This window comes from Protopterus annectens, chromosome 3.part1, assembly GCF_019279795.1.
Source record: "Protopterus annectens isolate FY-2018-M chromosome 3.part1, PAN1.0, whole genome shotgun sequence".
Taxonomy (NCBI): Eukaryota; Metazoa; Chordata; order Ceratodontiformes; family Protopteridae; genus Protopterus; species Protopterus annectens.
In genome coordinates this window covers 1814514833-1814534811 of record NC_056732.1, presented here as the reverse complement: position 1 = coordinate 1814534811, position 19979 = coordinate 1814514833, and the positions used below count along the sequence as shown (strand labels likewise).

Below are 19979 nucleotides of genomic sequence, written 5' to 3'. Positions count from 1 at the left end.
TAAACTTCTCCTCTTCTCACCCACACACCTGTCTCCCTATTAGTTTCACACTTACTTCTAACAATGGCACCCTTATCTCTCCTGACCAAACAACCAAACTTCTAGGAGTTACTATCGACAACCTACTAAAATTTGATTTTCATATCCACTCTATCATAAAAGCAACTAACAAAAATTAGGTTCTCTACAGAATCAAATCTTTCTTAACTCCTGAAGCAAGAACTACCATAGCCAGAACTTATCTTATCTCTACTCTATTATATGCATCCCCATATATACTAATCTTTCTAAACATAACATCAATAGGCTTACAACAGCCTATAACAACATTGCCAAATTTGCCACTGCCTCTCCATATAAAACACATCACTGCCTGAACCTCCTTAACCTAGGGTGGCTGGAGTTACCTCACCTAATTCAATACTATCAGCTTACAACTGCCCATAAAGCCCTTCACCACCCAGAAAAGATACCAATGCTCCACCCTGATAAAACCCTATAACAGAAAAAGCTCTTCCAATAAAATACTGATTCAAACCTCTCTATCAAAGAATACAGCAGGTGACTCTATATTTTCCAACTCAGTTGGTAAAATTTGGAATCAACTTCCTACAGACCTCTTAGCCCAAACTTCTATCACACTATTTAAAACTCAACTGAAACATTTTCTAACCAATCACTGGCTTTGCTCTTGCAATAACCCTAGCTGAACACGTACCTCCTACCTTCTCCTGCACCTTGCACTGTCTCCCAACTCTATTTCTCCGTTTTATTTTTCATCTCTACCTGAGAAATTGACTCTCTCAACTTCAAACTAAAATTTTCTAGTAACTCTATCTTTGCTTTTAAACTACTTAATTATTTCTGTCTCACATTTTATATACCTGTACTGAAGAAATTTGATAGTCTCTGTTTTCACCTTTTGAACTTACTGAAAAGATAGCCTAAATGCCTGTTTTAGTTGAGTCTTAAATTCCTATGTAATTATGAATGCCTGTTTTAGTTGAATCTCAAATTACCTTTGTACTTTGACCTGTACTGTAGAAATTTGATAGTCTCTGTATTCACCTTTTTGAACTTACTGAAAGGAAGGCCTATATGCCTGTTTTACTTGTGTCTTAATTCCCTATGTAATTTTAAATCCCTGTTTTAGTTGCGTCTTAAATTACCTATGTACTTTGAATGTATTTTTTTGTTATTATGCATTAGATAGTGGAGCTTTTCTCCTCGGGCCTCCACTGAAAATGGACATGTATCCAGTTGGACTAGCCCGGTTAACAAATGTAAAATAAATAAATAATAAATAAATAAATAAATATAACAGCAAAAGATATTACATAGTTTTAAAACATAATAGTACACAGAAAATGAAAATCTTATTACAAAACTTGAATTTTTTTTTTGTTTTTTGTAGGATTAGAATGTATGAGGAGGTTGGGAGGGAGGTGGAATAAGTACAAAGTAAGGATTAAGGATGTAGGAAGTGAGAGAGTGGGAGATAGAGAAGAGAGGTTGGAAGGTTGGGAGGGAGGTGGAATAAGTACAAAGTAAGGATTAAGGATGTAGGAAGTGAGAGAGTGGGAGATAGAGAAGAGAGGTTGGGAGGTTGGGAGGGAGGTGGAATAAGTACAAAGTAAGGATTAAGGACATAGTAAGTGAGAGAGTGGGAGATAGAGAAGAGAGGTTGGGAGGTTGGGAGGGAGGTGGAATAAGTATAAAGTAAGGATTAAGGACGTAGTAAGTGAGAGAGGGGGAGATAGAGAAGAGAGGTTGGGAGGTTGGGAGGGAAGTGGAATAAGTACAAAGTAAGGATTAAGGACGTAGGAAGTGAGAGAGGGAGAGATAGAGAAGAGAGGTTGGAAGGTTGGGAGGGAGGTGGAATAAGTACAAAGTAAAGATTAAGGACATAGTAAGTGAGAGAGTGGGAGATAGAGAAGAGAGGTTGGAAGGTTGGGAGGGAGGTGGAATAAGTACAAAGTAAGGATTAAGGACGTAGGAAGTGAGAGAGGGAGAGATAGAGAAGAGAGGTTGGAAGGTTGGGAGGGAGGTGGAATAAGTACAAAGTAAGGATTAAGGACATAGTAAGTGAGAGAGGGGGAGATAGAGAAGACAGGTTGGAAGAAAGTGAGGAGAGAAGTTCATAACTTAGTGTATTGCACCCTTGAGTTAGCAGTGGGTTCATTTTTCCAGGATTTCCAAGCTTTATTACATAAATGCCTTAGAGTTTTCAGCTCTTTAGATAACTGGTCAAGTCTATTTATACATAAATAACCTAGAGACTATGGGAAAGTGTATGTTTTGAAGGTCTACTAAAAGCTGTGAGAATGAGTTGGCATGGCTGAGATGGGCTTTCAGTCTAGTCTAATTTAGGAAACCAGTTGACTGAATCCGTACCAAGTGTTCCAGGCAGCTGCACAGTTACAGGGTGCATCAGATTTGTTGGCTACTGAGACATCTGCCCATACACTTACACTGTAGTATTAGTAACATCATTGCACTAAATATATTAAGGAGAGCTGAGACAACCAGCTTTTGAAATTTAGAAAAAAGGCCCTTTCTGTTATAAGCCTGTAAACTAAATGCACATTACTAAGGTATTCAAAAACCCACGATCCACAGCATCTCATTCAATAAGCTTTATTTTTCATAAGCACTTTTGTCCATAGACTCCATCAGGTGTATTTTACATTGAAACCATTTGTATAATGTATAGATGATAAAACAGTAAGAGGAGATGGAAGAGCTGTACAGTGGGTAATACAGAGTTATAAAAGATTGGATGCCTGGAGATTAAGCTGATCACCAGCTAACCTTTGGTCAAATTAATATTGGCTATATTCTCCTCCTAATTTGAATGCTGCTTTTAGATTGGTCAATCTGTTTTCAGAGAATTCAGGTAAATGATTGGATGTTTGAACAGATATCTAGAGCAATCTGCAGCTAGCTTTGGGTTAAATTAAGACTGGGTACTTTACTACCCTAATTTGAATGCTGTTTTTGGTTTAGCTAACGAGTCTTCAGAGAGGATTAAGGACATAGTAAATCAGATAGCATGATAGGCCATTTATTTTCAGCTATAATAGTGAATCCGGTTCTTTTGTGATACAGTTCTTTTTGTTTCTAAATTATTTCTTCATTTGCATTTGATAAATGGGGTAGAGCACTGACCCATATGGACCTTTTTCAGACTCAGTCCAGCAGCATTATGGTTAAGTGACTTGCTTATAGTCTGCAAGTGAAGGCTGTGGAAATCAAACCTTGTACCACAAGAAGCACCTCCTTAACAGCTCATAATAAATGTAATCCAGTATGCTAACTGCTAGACATTTTGCATCTACCCCTTTCTACCATCTTGCTGTAGTTTCTTCATGGTATGATATGGTAACTTACAAATCACTAATATTACATTTTTGCACTTTGTGTATCAAACTGACATCTATATGTCAAATTTCTATATACATTGTTTGTACCCTACTGGGGATCCAAATGGAGAGATGATAAAATCAACATGCAAAGGGGAGTAGTACTGCTGAAACTGAATTCATCCTGAAGTCTTTCTTGAGTACCTTCACAAGGTGGACTCTGTTTTTACAAAATGTCACCAAGACGACACCGCGACATAGACTGTATTTTATATAGCATATATCATGGTTAGAAATAAAACAGGTGGGTGCAGAAGTCCCAGGATAAAAAAGATGCCTAATCCTGGTAGGTGCACTGTTACAAGGACTGGAAAAAATGACAGTGGAGAATCTTCAAGACTTGGAAACATTCCTACAATGGAGTTAGGCCAGGCTCGGGGATAGGATGCCCCCCCCACCCCCCCAAGGAAGTAGTAGTCCATCTTCTTCTTCTTTTTCTTTCAGATGCTCCTGTTAGGGTCGCCACAGTGAATCATCTGTTTCCATTTCCTCCTGTCCTCTGCATCTTGTTCTGTCACACCAACCACCTGCATGTCCTCTTTCACCAAATCCATAAACCTTATCTTAGGAAGGAAGGACGTAGTAGCCCATAAAATATATAAAAACTGAAAGGCAAAAAACAGCCATAAAGATGATAGAGTGGACTACTGAGGGTAAGGAAGTAATTATGTATTCTTACTATTATGCAAGAAGCCCAGAATTTCAAGACAGAAGATATTCAACAGGATTAAGAGAGAAATTAGAGGAAATAAAAATACTTGCACAAGAAAAAAACTGTCAAAAGCTTCAAATGCATTTTCATTAATACAACAGATCTTTGAAAAACATTATGTAGACTAAGAAACTTTGGCCCATTTGGAAAAAGAAGTGATAGGAAGTGTTAAAATATAAAGAACAAAACTTAAAGATTTTTGAAATTTTTAAAAAAGAAACATGGCTGTGCGAAAGAAAAGGAGACCTGATATGGTGCAATTTATGCAAAGGATAAAGCCAAACTAATCAATGCAAAACAAGCAACTCCAAAGATATTTGAAGAGAAATACAGACAAAGGCATCCAGATATGGAAAATTTCATAATACAATAAATAAGATCACAAACAGGGAACAAAAAAAGAAGCTTAGTAAAGTAGAAGTTAAACAAACAGAAGCTGAAGTTATGGAATACATGCAAAGTGAAGAATTTATTGTAGAAAATCATGTTGTGTCACAGCATGATGGAAAAATGAGCTCCCAAAGTAAAGAGAAACAGGTGGAGTGGGAGACATCTGAAGAAAAAATACTGACATGGGAAAGAAAAAGAGAATTAATATGGTACAACATCTATGCAAAGCAGAACAAAATTAAATAATACAAAAAAGCAACACCAAAGATATTCAAGAGAAATACAGGCAAAAACTTCAGGATATGGAAAATGTCACAATATAAAAATAAAGAGACAAAGGGGGAAGTAGAAAAGAGGATTAGTAATGGAGAAATTAAAGCAACAAAAACTGAAGTTATGGATTACCTGCAAAGTAAAATATTTAGTGTAGGAAATCCTACTCTGGAAATGTCACAACATGTTGAGTCCCCAAATTAAGGAGAAACAGATAAAACAGAAAGCATCTGATCACTTGCTACATGAAGATACTCTGGAGCCTTTAGTAGGGAACCAGTACAAAAGTTCAGTTGGAGTTGCACAGCAAGAGAATGAACAAGAAACAGTAGCAACTCTGACACAGTCAATGTTGTGGAGAGATAGGCCAGTGAGTTCCCATATAAAAGAGCAACGGATTATGCAAGATGCAGCTGAAGAGAATATGTCGCAGGAAGATGTTCTGGAACTTTCTGTAGAATGTCCACAGGAAACAGAGAACAAAGAATGTGCCCTCAGTTTAGAAGAAAATGATCTAAGTAAAGAGTTGCTTAATTTAATAAAGACTGATCGACATATTAAGATCAATGAAAGAAACAGATTACAGAAAGTCAATAAGACCCAAAATGTTAATAGTCTTGATCATTGTCTTCATTTGTTTTATCACACTTCTAACAGAAATTCACGTGATATAACAAAAGTAAATAAGAAATACTACTGTGCAGCTAAAGTAATATCTGATAAGGTCTTGCCAGAAAAACATAGACAATAAGGAAAAGGGAAGGACGAAATCAAATGTCATCATGGAAGCACTGAACAGAGAAAGCTATAAAGAAATTAAGACAAGAAATGCCACTGTTAGAAGAACATAGAATAGGGAATAGATCAACAAAAATGCTTAGAAAGACATATGTCATAAAGCAATGCATGGTATCAGAACAGACCAGGATCTATCATATACTATTCAAATAATAAACTAAAGATATCAGCACAGGCAGAAAAAAACTTACAACATATACAGGAAAATATAAAGAAACAGTACAAAATAAACAATTTACTGATGACCCAAACAAGTTTTATAGAGAACTGGGAAACAAAACGAAAGGAACAGAAACACCACCGACAAAAAAAATACATAGACACATTTTGGAGAAATATCTATGAAGACCCTGTGGAATATAACAACCATATTTATTTATTTATTATTTATTTTTTTTATTTTACATTTGTTGACCAAGATAGTCCGACTGGATACATGTCCATTTTCAGCGGAGGCCCGGGCAGAAAAGCTCCAAATTTACAAAGAGATAAAGACAAGCAAGTTACACTATATGCACAAACATATTGTATTAATATACAAGTTACAGTCTCACATTTCAAGCTTATGAGGAATGCAGTTTATATACAGAAATATATACAAATATGTTACAGTTTCTCTTATCAAACTTATAGGTGCAGCTTATACAGAGTATCTGCAAAGATATTACAGTTTCTCTTTTCAAACCTTTTAGTGTAAGAGGTTAGGTGCTTCTTCTTCTTCTCTTTCAGCTGTTCCCGTTAGGGGTCGCCACAGCAGATCATCTGTTTCCATTTCTTCCTGTCCTCTGCATATTGCTCAGTCACACCAACCACCTGCATGTCCTCTCTCACCATGTCCATAAACCTTATCTTAGGCCTTCCTCTTTTCCTCTTACCTGGCGCTCCATCCTTAGCACCCTTTTCCCAATATACCCATCATCCCTCCTCGGCACATGTCCAAACCAACGCAATCTTGCCTCTCTGACTTTGCCTCCAAACCATCCAACCTGAGCTGACCCTCTAATATACTGATTCCAAATCCTGTCCATCCTTGTCACACCCAGTGCAAATCTTAACATCTTTAACTCTGCCACTTCCAGCTCTGACTCCTGCCTTTTTGTCAATGCCACCATCTCCAACCCATACAACATAGCTGGTCTCACTACCCTCTTGTAGACCTTCCCTTTCACTCTTACTGGTACCCATCTGTCACAAATCACTCCTGACACTCTTCTCCACCCATTCCACCCTGTCTGTACTCTCTTCTTCACCTCTTTCCACACTTATCATTACTATGAACTGTTGATCCCAAGTACTTGAACTCATCCACCTTCGCCACCTCTACTCCCTGCATCCTCACCATTCCTCTATCCTCCCTCTCATTCACACACACATATTCTGTCTTAGTCCTGCTGATCATCATTCCTCTCCTCTGTAGAGCATATCTCCACCTCTCCAAGGTCTCCTCAACCTGATCCCTACTCTCACTACAGATCACAATGTCATCTGCAAACATCATAGTCCATGGGGCCTCCTGTCTAATCTCATCTGTCAACCTATCCATTACCACTGCAAATAAGAAAGGGCTCAGAGCTGATCCTTGATGTAATCCCACCTCCACCTTAAATGGATCTGTCACTCCCACTGCAGACTTCACCACTGTCACACTACCCTCGTACATACCGTGTACCACTCTTACATACTACTCTGCCACTCTTGACTTCATCATACAATACCACAACTCCTCTCTAGGCACCCTATCATATGCTTTCTCCAAGTCCACAAAGACACAATGCAACTCCTTCTGACCTTCCCTATATTTCTCCATCAACAGTCTCAGAGTAAACATCGCATCTGTAGTGGTCTTTCCCGGCATGAAACCATACTGCTGATCACTAATCATCACCTCCCTTCCTAACCTAGCTTCCACTACTCTTTCCTATAACTTCATTCTGTGGCTGATCAGTTTTATCCCTCTGTAGTTACTACAGCTCTGCACATCATCCTTATTCTTAAAGCTAGGTACCAAAACACTTTTTCTCCACTCGTCAGGCATCCTCTGACTTTCCAAGATTTCATTAAACAATCTGGTTAAAAACTCCACTGCCATTTCTCCTAAGCACCTCCATGCTTCCACTGGTATGTCATCTGGACCAACAGCCTTTCCATTTTTCATTCTCTTCATAGCTGTCCTTACTTCCTCCTTGCGAATCTGTTTCACTTCCTGATTCACTATCCCCACATCATCCAACCTTTTGTCTGTCTCTCTCTCATTCTGCTATCCCATCTGCTATGCCATAGACTATCCCATCTCAATCCTTATTAACAGAACTATCTCTGAGGGCAAAATCCCTACTTTATGGAAAATATCCCATATCATCCCTCTTCATAAAGGAGGACCATCTACTGAGCTCTCTTCGCCTATTGCTCTACTCTCCCATTAGCTAAGATAATGGAAAAATGTATTCACAAACAACTGCTTAACCACTACAAAATAACCTACTGGCAACTGCCAACATGGCTTCAGGCCATTCCATAGCACATCTACTGCCCTTTTATCCTTTACGGACACTATATATAAAAAATAACTCTTTCTCCTCTGCTCTATTCATTGACCTGTCAAAAGCCTTTGACATGGTTAACCATAACCTACTATTAAACAAACTAAAGGCTCACTCTCTTGATCCTCAAGTCATACAATGGTTTAGGTCTTATCTGGAAAATAGACAGCAAGCAGTACTTTGGCATAACAATCTGTCTTCACTACTTCCAGTAAATATTGGAGTACCCCAGGGCTCTATCCTAGGTCCCCTACTCTTCTCCTTATTTATTAATAACTTACACATGAACATACCTCAAGCCACCTGCATTCAATATGCAAATGACTCCACCTTGATATGTGCAGCCAAGAATATATCCTCTCTCCACTCCCTCACCCAAACTGTTTTTCAGAATGTTGAAAACTGGTTTATGCAACACTGCCTCCTCCTTAATCCCAAAAAAACAAAACTACTGCTTTTTACTCCTACTCATAAATCACCCATTCCTTTCTTCTCTTTAACCTCTAACAATGGTACCAACATCAACCCAGAGACTACAACCCGCCTACTAGGTGTAACTATTGATAATCATCTCAACTATGAACACATAAACTCTACTATAAAGTCTGTTAACAGAAAACTTGGCACCTTCTATAGAATAAAACCCTTCCTTACCTTCTGCAAGGAAAGCAATTGCCCAAACCCACCTTATTTCTACCTTGTATGCCTCTGTTATATATACCAACCTATTCCAAAACAACCTTTCCAAAATCTCCCCCTTTTGTAATAACATAGCTAGATTCATCACATGTTCCCCTTTAAAACTCACCACTGCCTTAACCTCAAACAACTTGGATGGCTAGAACTGAAAAACAGATACTCTTTCAACAATTACTTATTATACACAAGACCCTGTACCACCCTAACAACACTCCTATCCTCACTCATCTAATTACACCTTACACTAATCTAGCTACACTACGCCTGCTAACAAGCTTCTAGTTTCAAATAAAGCCAACAACAAAGCCGGGGATTCACTTTTCTCAAACACTGCAGGAAAATTCTGGAATCGGCTTCCTGCTCAATTATCTACCCTTGCTTCTACTTTTTAAAAACATCTTAAAGAACATCTGAAAGCTCATTGGCTTTGTCCATGTACTAACCCAGACTGACTTCTTTTTCCCCTTCTATTCTTAACCCTATCCCTTCTCCTTTAACCTGTACTTCCAAATCATACTACTACTCTTCCTCTTGAATAACACAATGACATATATATTCTCGTTCCTATAACTATGACTTGCTCATACCATTTAGTGTGATTTGTAGAAGTGTTTTTAGTTTGTTTTTTTTTATAGAATTGTTTATTTAATTTCCACTATTACTGTTTAGTACACAAATGTATTATTATAACTGTTCACTAGACCATTGCTACCTCTGTATTTATTCTTAATAGTTCTATGTATTGTTAACTGTCTCAATATTCATGTTTGGAGCTTTTCTCCCCAGGCCTCTACTGAAAATGGACATATATCCAGCTAGACTAGCCCGGTCAACAAATGTAAAATAAAAATAAAAAATAAATAAAAAAAAATAAATTTTGTAATCAATGATATTTAACAGATCTCTCATTCCAATTATAACACTGGTACTATACTAGGTAGGGTACCTTGTCTCCCCGTGCCTTTTCATTCTAGTCATGAAATTATTTTCAGAACTTTCCTGTACAATCAAAATATTTTGGAATAAAAATCAAAATTCATAAAACTTAATTTATAGTTTTTGCAGACAACAGCCTTGTATGTCTATCAAAATAAAACATTTGGGTTCCAAAACTGCTGTATAAAATGTCCTACCTTGGTCAACTGTCCGTAAGTTACAATATTAATAAATCCATCATCTTCAATTTAAATCTAAACCCCCCTACTAACACTTTAGATAATCAGAAGAGGAGAAGCATAAATTATGATTTTATTAAATATCTAGAGATATACTTCAGTTCTGACCCAATAATATTTCTTAGGAATAGTTTTACAGACATCTTGGAACAAGTTACTACCCATCTGGGAAAATGAAACAAACTGAACTTAAAACTCTCAGAAAGATGTTAAAAAGGAATATTATCTGAAATATTTTTCATACAAGCAATACCTTCAGAGTGACTGATGAAAAGACTATCAATGTTTGTTTGTGTCTTTCGGCTTTTCTCAGTTAGGGGTCGCCTTGTAATGCACTCAAATTTAAATTCCTTCCTTTGAAATAAAAAGAGGATCCTAACTGGCCTCTTTGAAGTAGCAGGACAATGTCAGAATCGCCAACTTCGATAAATATTTATAGAACTCATAGTTAGCCAAATACAAAGAGAAAACCAATCCAGCACAGATACATCTTTAGGCCCTCTTCTACATCAACATTGTAATGTTTCTGTACAACTAAAAATAAGAAACATAAAAACCTAGATGTGACTAAATTAATAAACATGATAGCCTTTCGGACTATAATAACCATTTTAGCCAGTAACACTGAGTGCATCCAGACAAAGGCAGGAGTCAAAAATGAAATTATCAATTTGCAACCAATTAGAAATCACAGATGTTTATATTCCAATTTTGCTGCTAGACTCTTATATTCTGTTTAGCATTTACCTGCTTAAAGTTGCATTCTAGTGCCTTTCTGTTTACCTTGCTACTGGACCCCCCGCCCTGTTCTTTGCATCTGCCCCAGCCCCCACTGAGACATTAGATTAAAGTTTCTGAAATTTTAACCACAGGACTACAGCTCCAGTATTGGCTTTATTAGACTGGATCCGTCTCTAGCAAGTCTGCAATATGAAGCACAGAGCTACACACACTCAGGGTCTTTTATTCAACACTGGGAGGTGTGGAAAGCCCCAGAGTGCGAGAAACAAGCGTTTCATCAAAATGGAAGAAAAAGGCTTTTATTTAAATTCTGCTTAAATATTTTAAGTTGCACTTATACTGACCTGTGTGATGATACTTTGTACTTTTCTGCTCTGTTTGCATTTATTTTAGTTTGTCCCGGGACATTAGTCTTGTAGTTTCATTTGCAGTAGTGGGAAGATTGTATACTTCTGCAAGAACTTAGCATCATTTTTACATTATGCTACACTTCTGTCTCTATAAGTAGAATTACTTGTAAAAGCTGTTTGTATTTGACCCCTCTCTGGGGCTTTACTCTCGTAGTTTCATTGATATTTCACATTCACATTTATGACAGAACTTTGAACTATTACCAGATCTGAGTCTCATTTAGTCATTATGACATCATTTGTCAGTACACACTATTACTGGTAAATTAATGCATATTCTCAAGCCTTAGTCTTTGGTAGGAGTGGCAGTAATGTGAATTCTGCTCCAGGATTTGTGCTTCAGTATTTTACAGATGTATATATTAGTGTTTTGGTACTAGAGTCTTATATTCTACTTATCATTTACCTACTTAAAGTTGCATTCCAGTGCTTTTCTCTTTATTAGTACTGTTTCCCCCCAGTTGTTTGTGCCTGCCCCAGACCCCACTGAGACACTAAGCTAAAATTTCTAAAATTCTAACTATAGGACTAGAGCTCCAATATTGGATCCCTCTCTGGGAAGTCTGCTTCTTACAGCACAAATTTCTCCCCAACCCTCTCACCCTTTTCCTGTTGCAGTTTTAAAACGCTTCTGGCCTTTCTGGTAATCTGACTTCCAAAGTCCCTCCCTCCTCACTTTCACTGCTGTTGTCTGTTGTTTACGCTAAGTGCTCTTCCCACCAATTTTTCGCATAGATCCATAATACTAAGTGCCCACCCAGCAAACCGGTATTGCCATTGAGTAAATTTTATCTATAAAACTACCCTTAGAACTGAAACCTGTAACTCAGTGAGAGTAAAACAAAGCCATTGTGCAGAGACAAGCTTAGAGAAGCTAGTCTGCATATTAAACAGCGCTATTATCAAATATTGGCATCATCTAACCTAGTCTAGTGCTAAACCCCAGAGACCACCCAAGGAGACCTCTATATAACCCAGTCCATAACCTATAGTAGCCCAACCCAATGCAGGTCAGGACAACATAGATATGCAATTTTCAAATATCTCCATAGCCAGCTTGGTAGATATAGGCATCCTGAGACAATGTAGCAATTGTCTCATATTCACAGACAACCATTTAGTCATTAAAGAGACAAACACAGAATGTGACAGATGCATATACACAATTTCACTGGAGACACAAATTTTGCATACAAACAAGGCTGTCAAACCCACATACATGCATTACATCTGCTACACAAAGTGCACACCACACACACAGACCAGCTTATGCTGAGATACTAAAAAGCCAGTTTTACAAACCTCAAAGTCCTTCTAAGCCTATAAATGGCAATGTCTATCTTTAGCAACATCTAAAGCACTCACCAAAAGCAATATCAAACACTAAACATAAGTCTACACCCAATGGATCCCCAAAAACAAAGCCCATAAGAATCGCCTCACTCTGCAAAATATAGACAGCTGTGCCATTACTGAGACATGGTTTACATCCATAGAAAGTACCCCAGCAGTGCAAGACTTCAGTGCCTTCCACACATTTAGACCATCAGCTGCACAGACAGGAACAAAAGGTGGAAGTGTCTCCATCTACATCTGCAGCAAGTATACCTCAAGGTTGGTTAAACAGGACAAAGTCCTATACCATATCCTATCAAGCTATAGGTCACCTTCTATGTCCCAAGAATCCCATAGGTCATACCTAGACCTACTGGAGACATTCACTATTAAACAAAATACCTTAGTCATGGGAGACTTTATCCCTCTATAGACTGAGAAAAATACACTGCCTCAAACTCACAGGCGCAATGATTCCTGGAGTTTATTAACACAAATACCCTTCACCAGATAGTGTGTACACCCACCAGAGGTTCAAGCATACTAGACTTACTATGCACGAATATGGAAGAGCACTGCACATTCCCCACGGTCACATCCTCACTAGTGAGGTCCAACCACAAAGCTGTTTCCTTTGAAATAAAAATCAACTCGGTAACCCCAGCAAACCCAGTAACAGTGAGAAACTATTCCAAAGCAAATTACATCCTACTAAGTGATAGTTTGTCAAAATTCAGTGACTTTCCCAATCCAATTTCAATGCAACCTATACAAAATTGTTCACAGAGACCCTGTACAACCATGTAGATGTTTGTATAGAGGTTGCTGTACTTACCATAAGTAAGCCCAAAACAAACCACGCTGGTGGAATCATAACCTTAATAGGGTATATAACAAAAATGAAAAAAAAATGGCTAAAATCAGGAAGACCAACTCCCGTAATAAGAGCTCTCTAATTAAACTAAACAGGAAACTAAGAGGACTAATTAAGTCCAGCAAGGCCAATTACAAGCTCAAGATAGCCTCACATGATAAAGACAACCTATGGCCTTCTAAAGCTATATCAGTAAGCTTAAAGGCTCAGTGTGCCAAACTGGTAGTCAGTGGTGCAGCCTTCACTGAGCAGAGTAACATAGTGAATCTACTGGCTAACAAATTCAGCTCAAACTTCACCCCCCCCATCTCCCACCATGAAATACCTACCAACATAAACCCTCAACTATTATTAAGGAGCAGATCCTGGCAGCAATTGCTAATGCCAGAAACTCAGCCTAAATAGGCCCTGACAATATTCAAGGATGCCTCCTAAATAGCTTGAAACATGATCTATTAAGACCACCTGAGTCACTTTTCAACTATGTCCTCAAAACAGGCTTTATATCATGAGAATGGAGGACTACGACAGTTTTCTCACTTCACAGGGATGGACTATTCACTAACCCAGGAAACTATAGACCCATAAGTCTGATTAGTTTAATATGCAAAGCCATGGAACAAATTATCATGGAACTGATGATTAAAGGCAGGCAACCTTTAGACACTGGAATCAACCCAATTTGGCTTAGTCAAGGGAAGGCCATGACTACTAAAGTTGGTGGGCTTCTTTGAAAAGGTCACCAAAGCAATGGATGAGGGGAAAATGGTGCATACCACCTACCTGGAAATAGCTAAGGTGTTTGATACAATACCCCACTCGTGTATTGTTGACAGACTCACAGAAATCGGCGTAAACCCCTAAATAACTCACTGGATCGCCAGCTGGCTCACAGACAGGGCCTAGAATGTCAGGACTGGTGAGACCACTACTACTATGAAACCAGTTATCAATGGGGTACCGCAGGGCTACATGCTGGGACCATTCCTATTTGGCACCTACGTCTCAGAGGTAAAAGCTAATGTCAAGGGCCTTTGGCTGACTAAGTTCCCAGATCACTGCAAATTGGGAGCTATCACAGAATCCTCCCATGACATGAACATCTCTCAAGTGGGTCTAACAGACAAATGACTGTTGCCAAAATTACAGATTAAAACTAAATGCCAAAAAGTTCAATATAGTGCCTTTTGGGAAATCTTTCACCCAGGCTAATTATTTCATCAACATAACACCCCTAAGAGTTGATCCAGTAGACAGGGAACTGAGAACATAAGTAGATATTAATCTGGCCTTTAACCAACATGTAGCGAAGGTAGTGAGAAAATCATTCTATGTAACCCTGCTTATAAGTAAGAGCATGGCATCCAGGTCCAAGGAAGTCACAGTGCTACTTTATTTGGCCCTTATCAGACCCATCATTGAGTATAATGCCTCATTTGGCATGTACCTGACTAGACACATATGCAATAGTTGGAATGTCCACAAAAGTTCCTTACTGGGAGAATCCAAGTTACAAACAAATTGTCGTACACAGATCACCTTAAAGTCCTGTCTCTATACTCAGTCTCCTACAGGTTACTGACAGGTGATCTATGCCTGGCATAAAAAGAATCATCAGAGCCAGCTCTGATGGACCTTTTGCAAATCCACAAAATGAAAAGTATTAGAACCACTAGGTCCAAGCATTCAATGTTGTTTATGACATGCTGGTAAGGCAGATATGTGTCTCAGAGGATCCCCATGTTCTGGAAACGGGTCCCCATTCATGTGATGCAGAGTCCATCCCTAACCCTATTTAAGTGTAACCTTGATCAGTGAATGGGAACTTGCACATTCATTCTGGGTCTGGCCCTCATGTCTCTGATGGACAGAGGCAGACAATAACTGTGCCCAAACTAACATAACCCACCCATAACTTTTAGAAACTTCTAACTAATACACCCTGCCTAATAAATGCCCATGACATATAGGGACAACAGTCAGGGGGTTGCATGGCTAGGCTTATAAATGCCCCAGTAGTCATGCAACCCCCCCCCCCCCGACTGTGTCCCTATATGCCATGGGCACAATCAGGGGGTTGCATGGCTAGGCTTATAAATACCCCAGTAGTCATTAGCCTATTATATGCCTATGAACCTATAACTGAGATACTGCAGATTTGTCTGTTTTTCTGGTATGTTCTACCATGAATGTCCTGAATCAAAAGGTAGATGATGCCATTAATATCTTTATTTATCTCCACTGGAAACTGCTGCATGATTTCTTTCTCCATGTTGTCCAAATTAATTTTAATGGGTTATTATTCAAAGAAAATATGAAAAATGTTTTTAAAATGCATGATCATTGTATTATTCCACACCACCACTAACCTTCCATGGCCTGAAATACCAGTATCAGACTGGCTGTTCTAATGTTCCCAGACTTCACTAGTTGCCATGATTCAATAGTGTCAGAAATGTGTTAACTGTAATTTTCCCTGATATCACCTTATTTCTCTGACCCCCACAATGCCAATAACATGCACATTGTTGTGGCTGTAGTACTTCCTATATATCTGTGGTTCTGCAGTACCAGTAATAAAATGCCTGCTGTAATGCATCACTGTGGTGTGTCAGCTTTTTATTTTACTGAGTTGATAATCACACAGTAGTGCAGGGACATGTCAAGAACTTACCTGATCGACTAATATTTTTTGTAACTGTCCATTTGAGGTGTGAGGCCTGGCATGTAAAAATGACATCTTTCTTCCACTCTTCCAGAGTCACTGTCATCTGACTGCTGGTAGTGAAGTTTTTGCCTTCATCTTCAACGGGAGGACGAGTTAACACTCCTGATTGTACCGCCACATTGTTTTTGTACCATGTGACCTTCACGTTTCTTGGTCTAAAGCATTCAATGAGGCACACGAGGGTAGCAGAAGGTGACCCACCATAGTCAGAAATAAATTCTTCAGCCACTGGAGGAAGAACGAACACTTTTGGAGGGAACACTGAGGTATCTATAAAGCAATGTGACAAAGTTGGTAATGTAAATCATTCAAATTTATTTCCTTTTTTAATAATTACTAGGGTCCACACTGATATACGTGGAATACAGGGGTATGAAAACAAGTGTACATTCAGAACAAGCTAAAACTCAGGATATTATTGCTCCAGCAAAATACATAAAAGGAAATTATGTACTTACCATGACATTCCATCTGAGTAGTTAGACTTCATTTGTCATCAACCTGTGGGCTTCGGATCCAAGACGGCAATTTCACCAGCATCAGATCCGAACTCCAAGCTTCTCCCCTTACTCATAATACCATTGCATCTCCTTCCTTCCATCAGATCAAGATTGCCATCGAACACATGAACCCAATTGGCAATACCTGACCCACAAGTAAAAACAAGAGGGCCGGAAGGGTACTATTTCTTGGTTACTCAGGTGAAAGAACCCAATAACAAGGTCAGGGGGAAGGAGGGAGGAACAGTTGATGACAAATGAAATATAACAACTCAGATGGAGCATACCTTCTTTATCTGAAGTAGTTAGTAGTTAACTTAATTTGGTCATCAACTTGTAACCTGTGAGTCCCCAGCTGCCATAACCTTGAGAGGCCCTCATGGAATGATATTCTGGAGCACTGCAGAGCCAAAGGATGCTCTCCCTCTGGAAACCATGTCCAATTTATAATGAGAAATGAAAGTATGAGATGAGGACCAGGTAGCCGCCGAACAAATATCATTCAGGGATACTCTGGACCAAAAAGCAGCAGATGTAGCCATGCACCTGGTAGAATGGGCATGAACCCTCCCCAGAATAAGCATACCTTTATCTTTGTAAACCTGCAGAATGCAAAAGGAAATCCACTTGGCAATTGTCACCTTGGAAACTGGTTTGCCTAGAAAAGGTCTAGCGAAGGACACAAACAATTGGTCAGATTTGTGAAAGGGCTTAGTCCTGTGTAAGTAAGAAATGTAGCTGCCTATGTACATCTAACAAATGCAGTTTATATTCCCCCTTGTTCTGAAAATTTGGAAAAAAAAAACAGGCAGATTGATTGATTGATTGATATTTGATTCTGAAGCCACTTTAGGTAAAAAGAAAGGATTAGTCCGATGTGAGGCCCTGTCTTTATGAAAAACCATATAAGGGGGTTTAACAGATAATGCTTGAAGTTCTAACACTTTCCTAGCTGAGGTGACAGCTACTAGGAAAGCTGTTTTCCAAGACAAAAATTTCAAGAACACAGAAGCAGCTGGCTCAAAGGGCAGAGCAACTAACACCTGTAAAACCAAAGTAAGATCCCAAGGAGGGGTGGGGTCCTTAACCGGAGGCCGTAAAAGAAAGGTCCCTTTAATGAAGGTTTTGCAAAGTCTGGAAGAAGCCAAAGACCCCATGTTTTCACCTACATGGAAATTAGAAATGGCAGCCAGTTGAACTTTGATTGTAGGAAGAGCTGGCACCTTGCTGGAAAGTGTGCACTAAAAATTCAAGAACCGCTGGCACTGGAGCCGTAAAAGGATATAGATCCCTCTGAGAGGCCCAGATCGAAAAACATTTCCATTTACTACAGTAAACTTTTCTGGTAGATGACTTATGGGCTGCCACCAGAATAGACTTAATGGGGGAAGAAAGCCTGGGAGTCCTGGCAATCAATGGAACTGGAGCAGCCAAGCCGTGAGCTTCAGACTGCCCAGGTCTGGAAGAGGAATCCTCGATGGGTGCGAAATAAGATCCGGAATCAGATCCAAGATCCAAGGAGGAGCTACCAGATGAGACCACAGACAGGAAAACCAGATATGGTGAAGCTAGAATGGGGCAATGAGGATAACTCTGCTCCCCAACCGACGAGCCTTCTGTAAAAACTTTGTCATGAGGGATAACAGAGGATATGCATAAAGAAGACCGGTAGGCCAAGCATAGACCAGAGCATCTCTAGGCAATTCCCCCTGTGGGGGAATCAGAGCGAAGAACTCACTGCACTTCATGTTGGAAGGAGATGCGAAGAGATCGGAGCAAGGCCGACCCCACTCGAGGAAGATCTGCTCCTCTACACAAGGATTCAGAGACCACTCGTAAGGCATTAGGATAGTTCTGCTAGTATGTTGGACTGACCTGGAATGTGTGTTGCTATCAGAAAATGCCCATTCTCACACTCTCATGGCCTCTTAACAAAGGGGGTAGGATCTGGTTCCTCCCTGTTTGTTGATGTACCAGAGCACTGACATGTTGTCTGTCTGAATCGCAATAGTTCCCAGAGGAAGAAAGGCATGAAGGGCCCACAAAGCTAATAAGACTGCCCTCATCTCCAGAACATTGATATGCAGATTGGTCTCATTTAGGGACCATGTGCCTTGGACTGTCCTGCCCAAGCAATGTCCTCCCCACCCTAGTCGCAAGGCGTCCATAGTCACTGGGGCTTGGGGAGGAGCTACAACAAAGGACCATCCCTCTACTATCTCTGGAGAGTGGAGCCACCACAGGAGGGACTTCCTGCACGCCTCACTTATGCAAATCAGATGAGTCAATGGCCAATCCATTACGGACCACGGGACCACCAATATCCACTGCAGAACCCACATGTGAAGATGAGCATAAGGAAGAAGAGTGATAGTGGCTGCCATGGATCCTAGGACTTTTAACACCACTGCGGCTGGGGGAAAGGGATACTGAAGAATCATGAGGACATGAAGATGAAGACTCCAAACCCTCTCTGGAGTCAGAAAGACTTTGAATTGCAATGTGTCTATTCTTGCCCCTATGTAGTCCAGGACTTGAAGAGGTTCTAGAGAGGACTTGGCTATATTTATAGTGATGCCAAGCATGTCTGACAACGTCCAGAAATAATCCCTGGCTTGACAGAGTAGATGCCTGGTGGGAGTGGCAAGGAGCCAATCATCCAGGTACGGATAGACCTGTATGCCCTGAAGCCTCAGGTAAGCCGCTACTACTGCAATGAGCTTGTTGAATACCCTAAGGACTGTGGTGAGACCGAAAGGCAGGGCTCAGAACTGGTAGTGATTGGCCCCTAGCTGAAAGAGGAGAAACCTCCTGGAGCGTCTGTTCATCTTTATATAGTAGTACACATCCTGGAGGTGTATAGAGCACATCCAGTCATTTTCCTGCAAGTAAGGCAGGATGGATTGTAAAGTGACCATCCAGAAATTTTCTTTGGCAACTGACAGGTTCAGAGTGGAAAGGTCGAGAATCGGCCTGGAGTCCCCTGTCTTTTTTGGCACCAAAAAGAACCTGGAATAGATGCCTGATCCAGAGTGATCTGGGGGGACAGGCTTCATGGCCCGTTTGCTTAGCAGCTTTTTTACTTTGATGGCTGCTGCCTCCCTTTGTGCGAGTGGAACATCCAGGAGGTGCTTTGGGGGAGAGGGACATGTCACATAGGGAGTTGTGTAATCTCTGGATATTATTTGGAGCACCCAGCGGTCTGTTGACACCGACTCTCATGTCATCAGGTACATAGAAAAATGGCCCCTGACTGCCTCCAGAGCAGAGCAGTCGGGCAACCTCTCAGGGCTGCTGTGTGAGTCTGTCTGAGAACGGTTCTCGAGACCTGAAGTTCTTTGGACCCCCGCCTCTGGGCAGGTGTCTGTCTTGTTCCCCTCTG

At 40.0% G+C, this 19979-nt stretch overlaps 1 gene segment (V, D, J or C); it reads right to left on the bottom strand.

Moving 5' to 3' along the window:
* Positions 1-19979, bottom strand: part of LOC122798920 — a 399307-nt gene that overhangs the window by 108899 nt on the left and 270429 nt on the right. Inside the window, 1 exon segment of the C gene segment in view lies at positions 16044-16367. Coding sequence covers positions 16044-16367 — 324 coding nt within the window.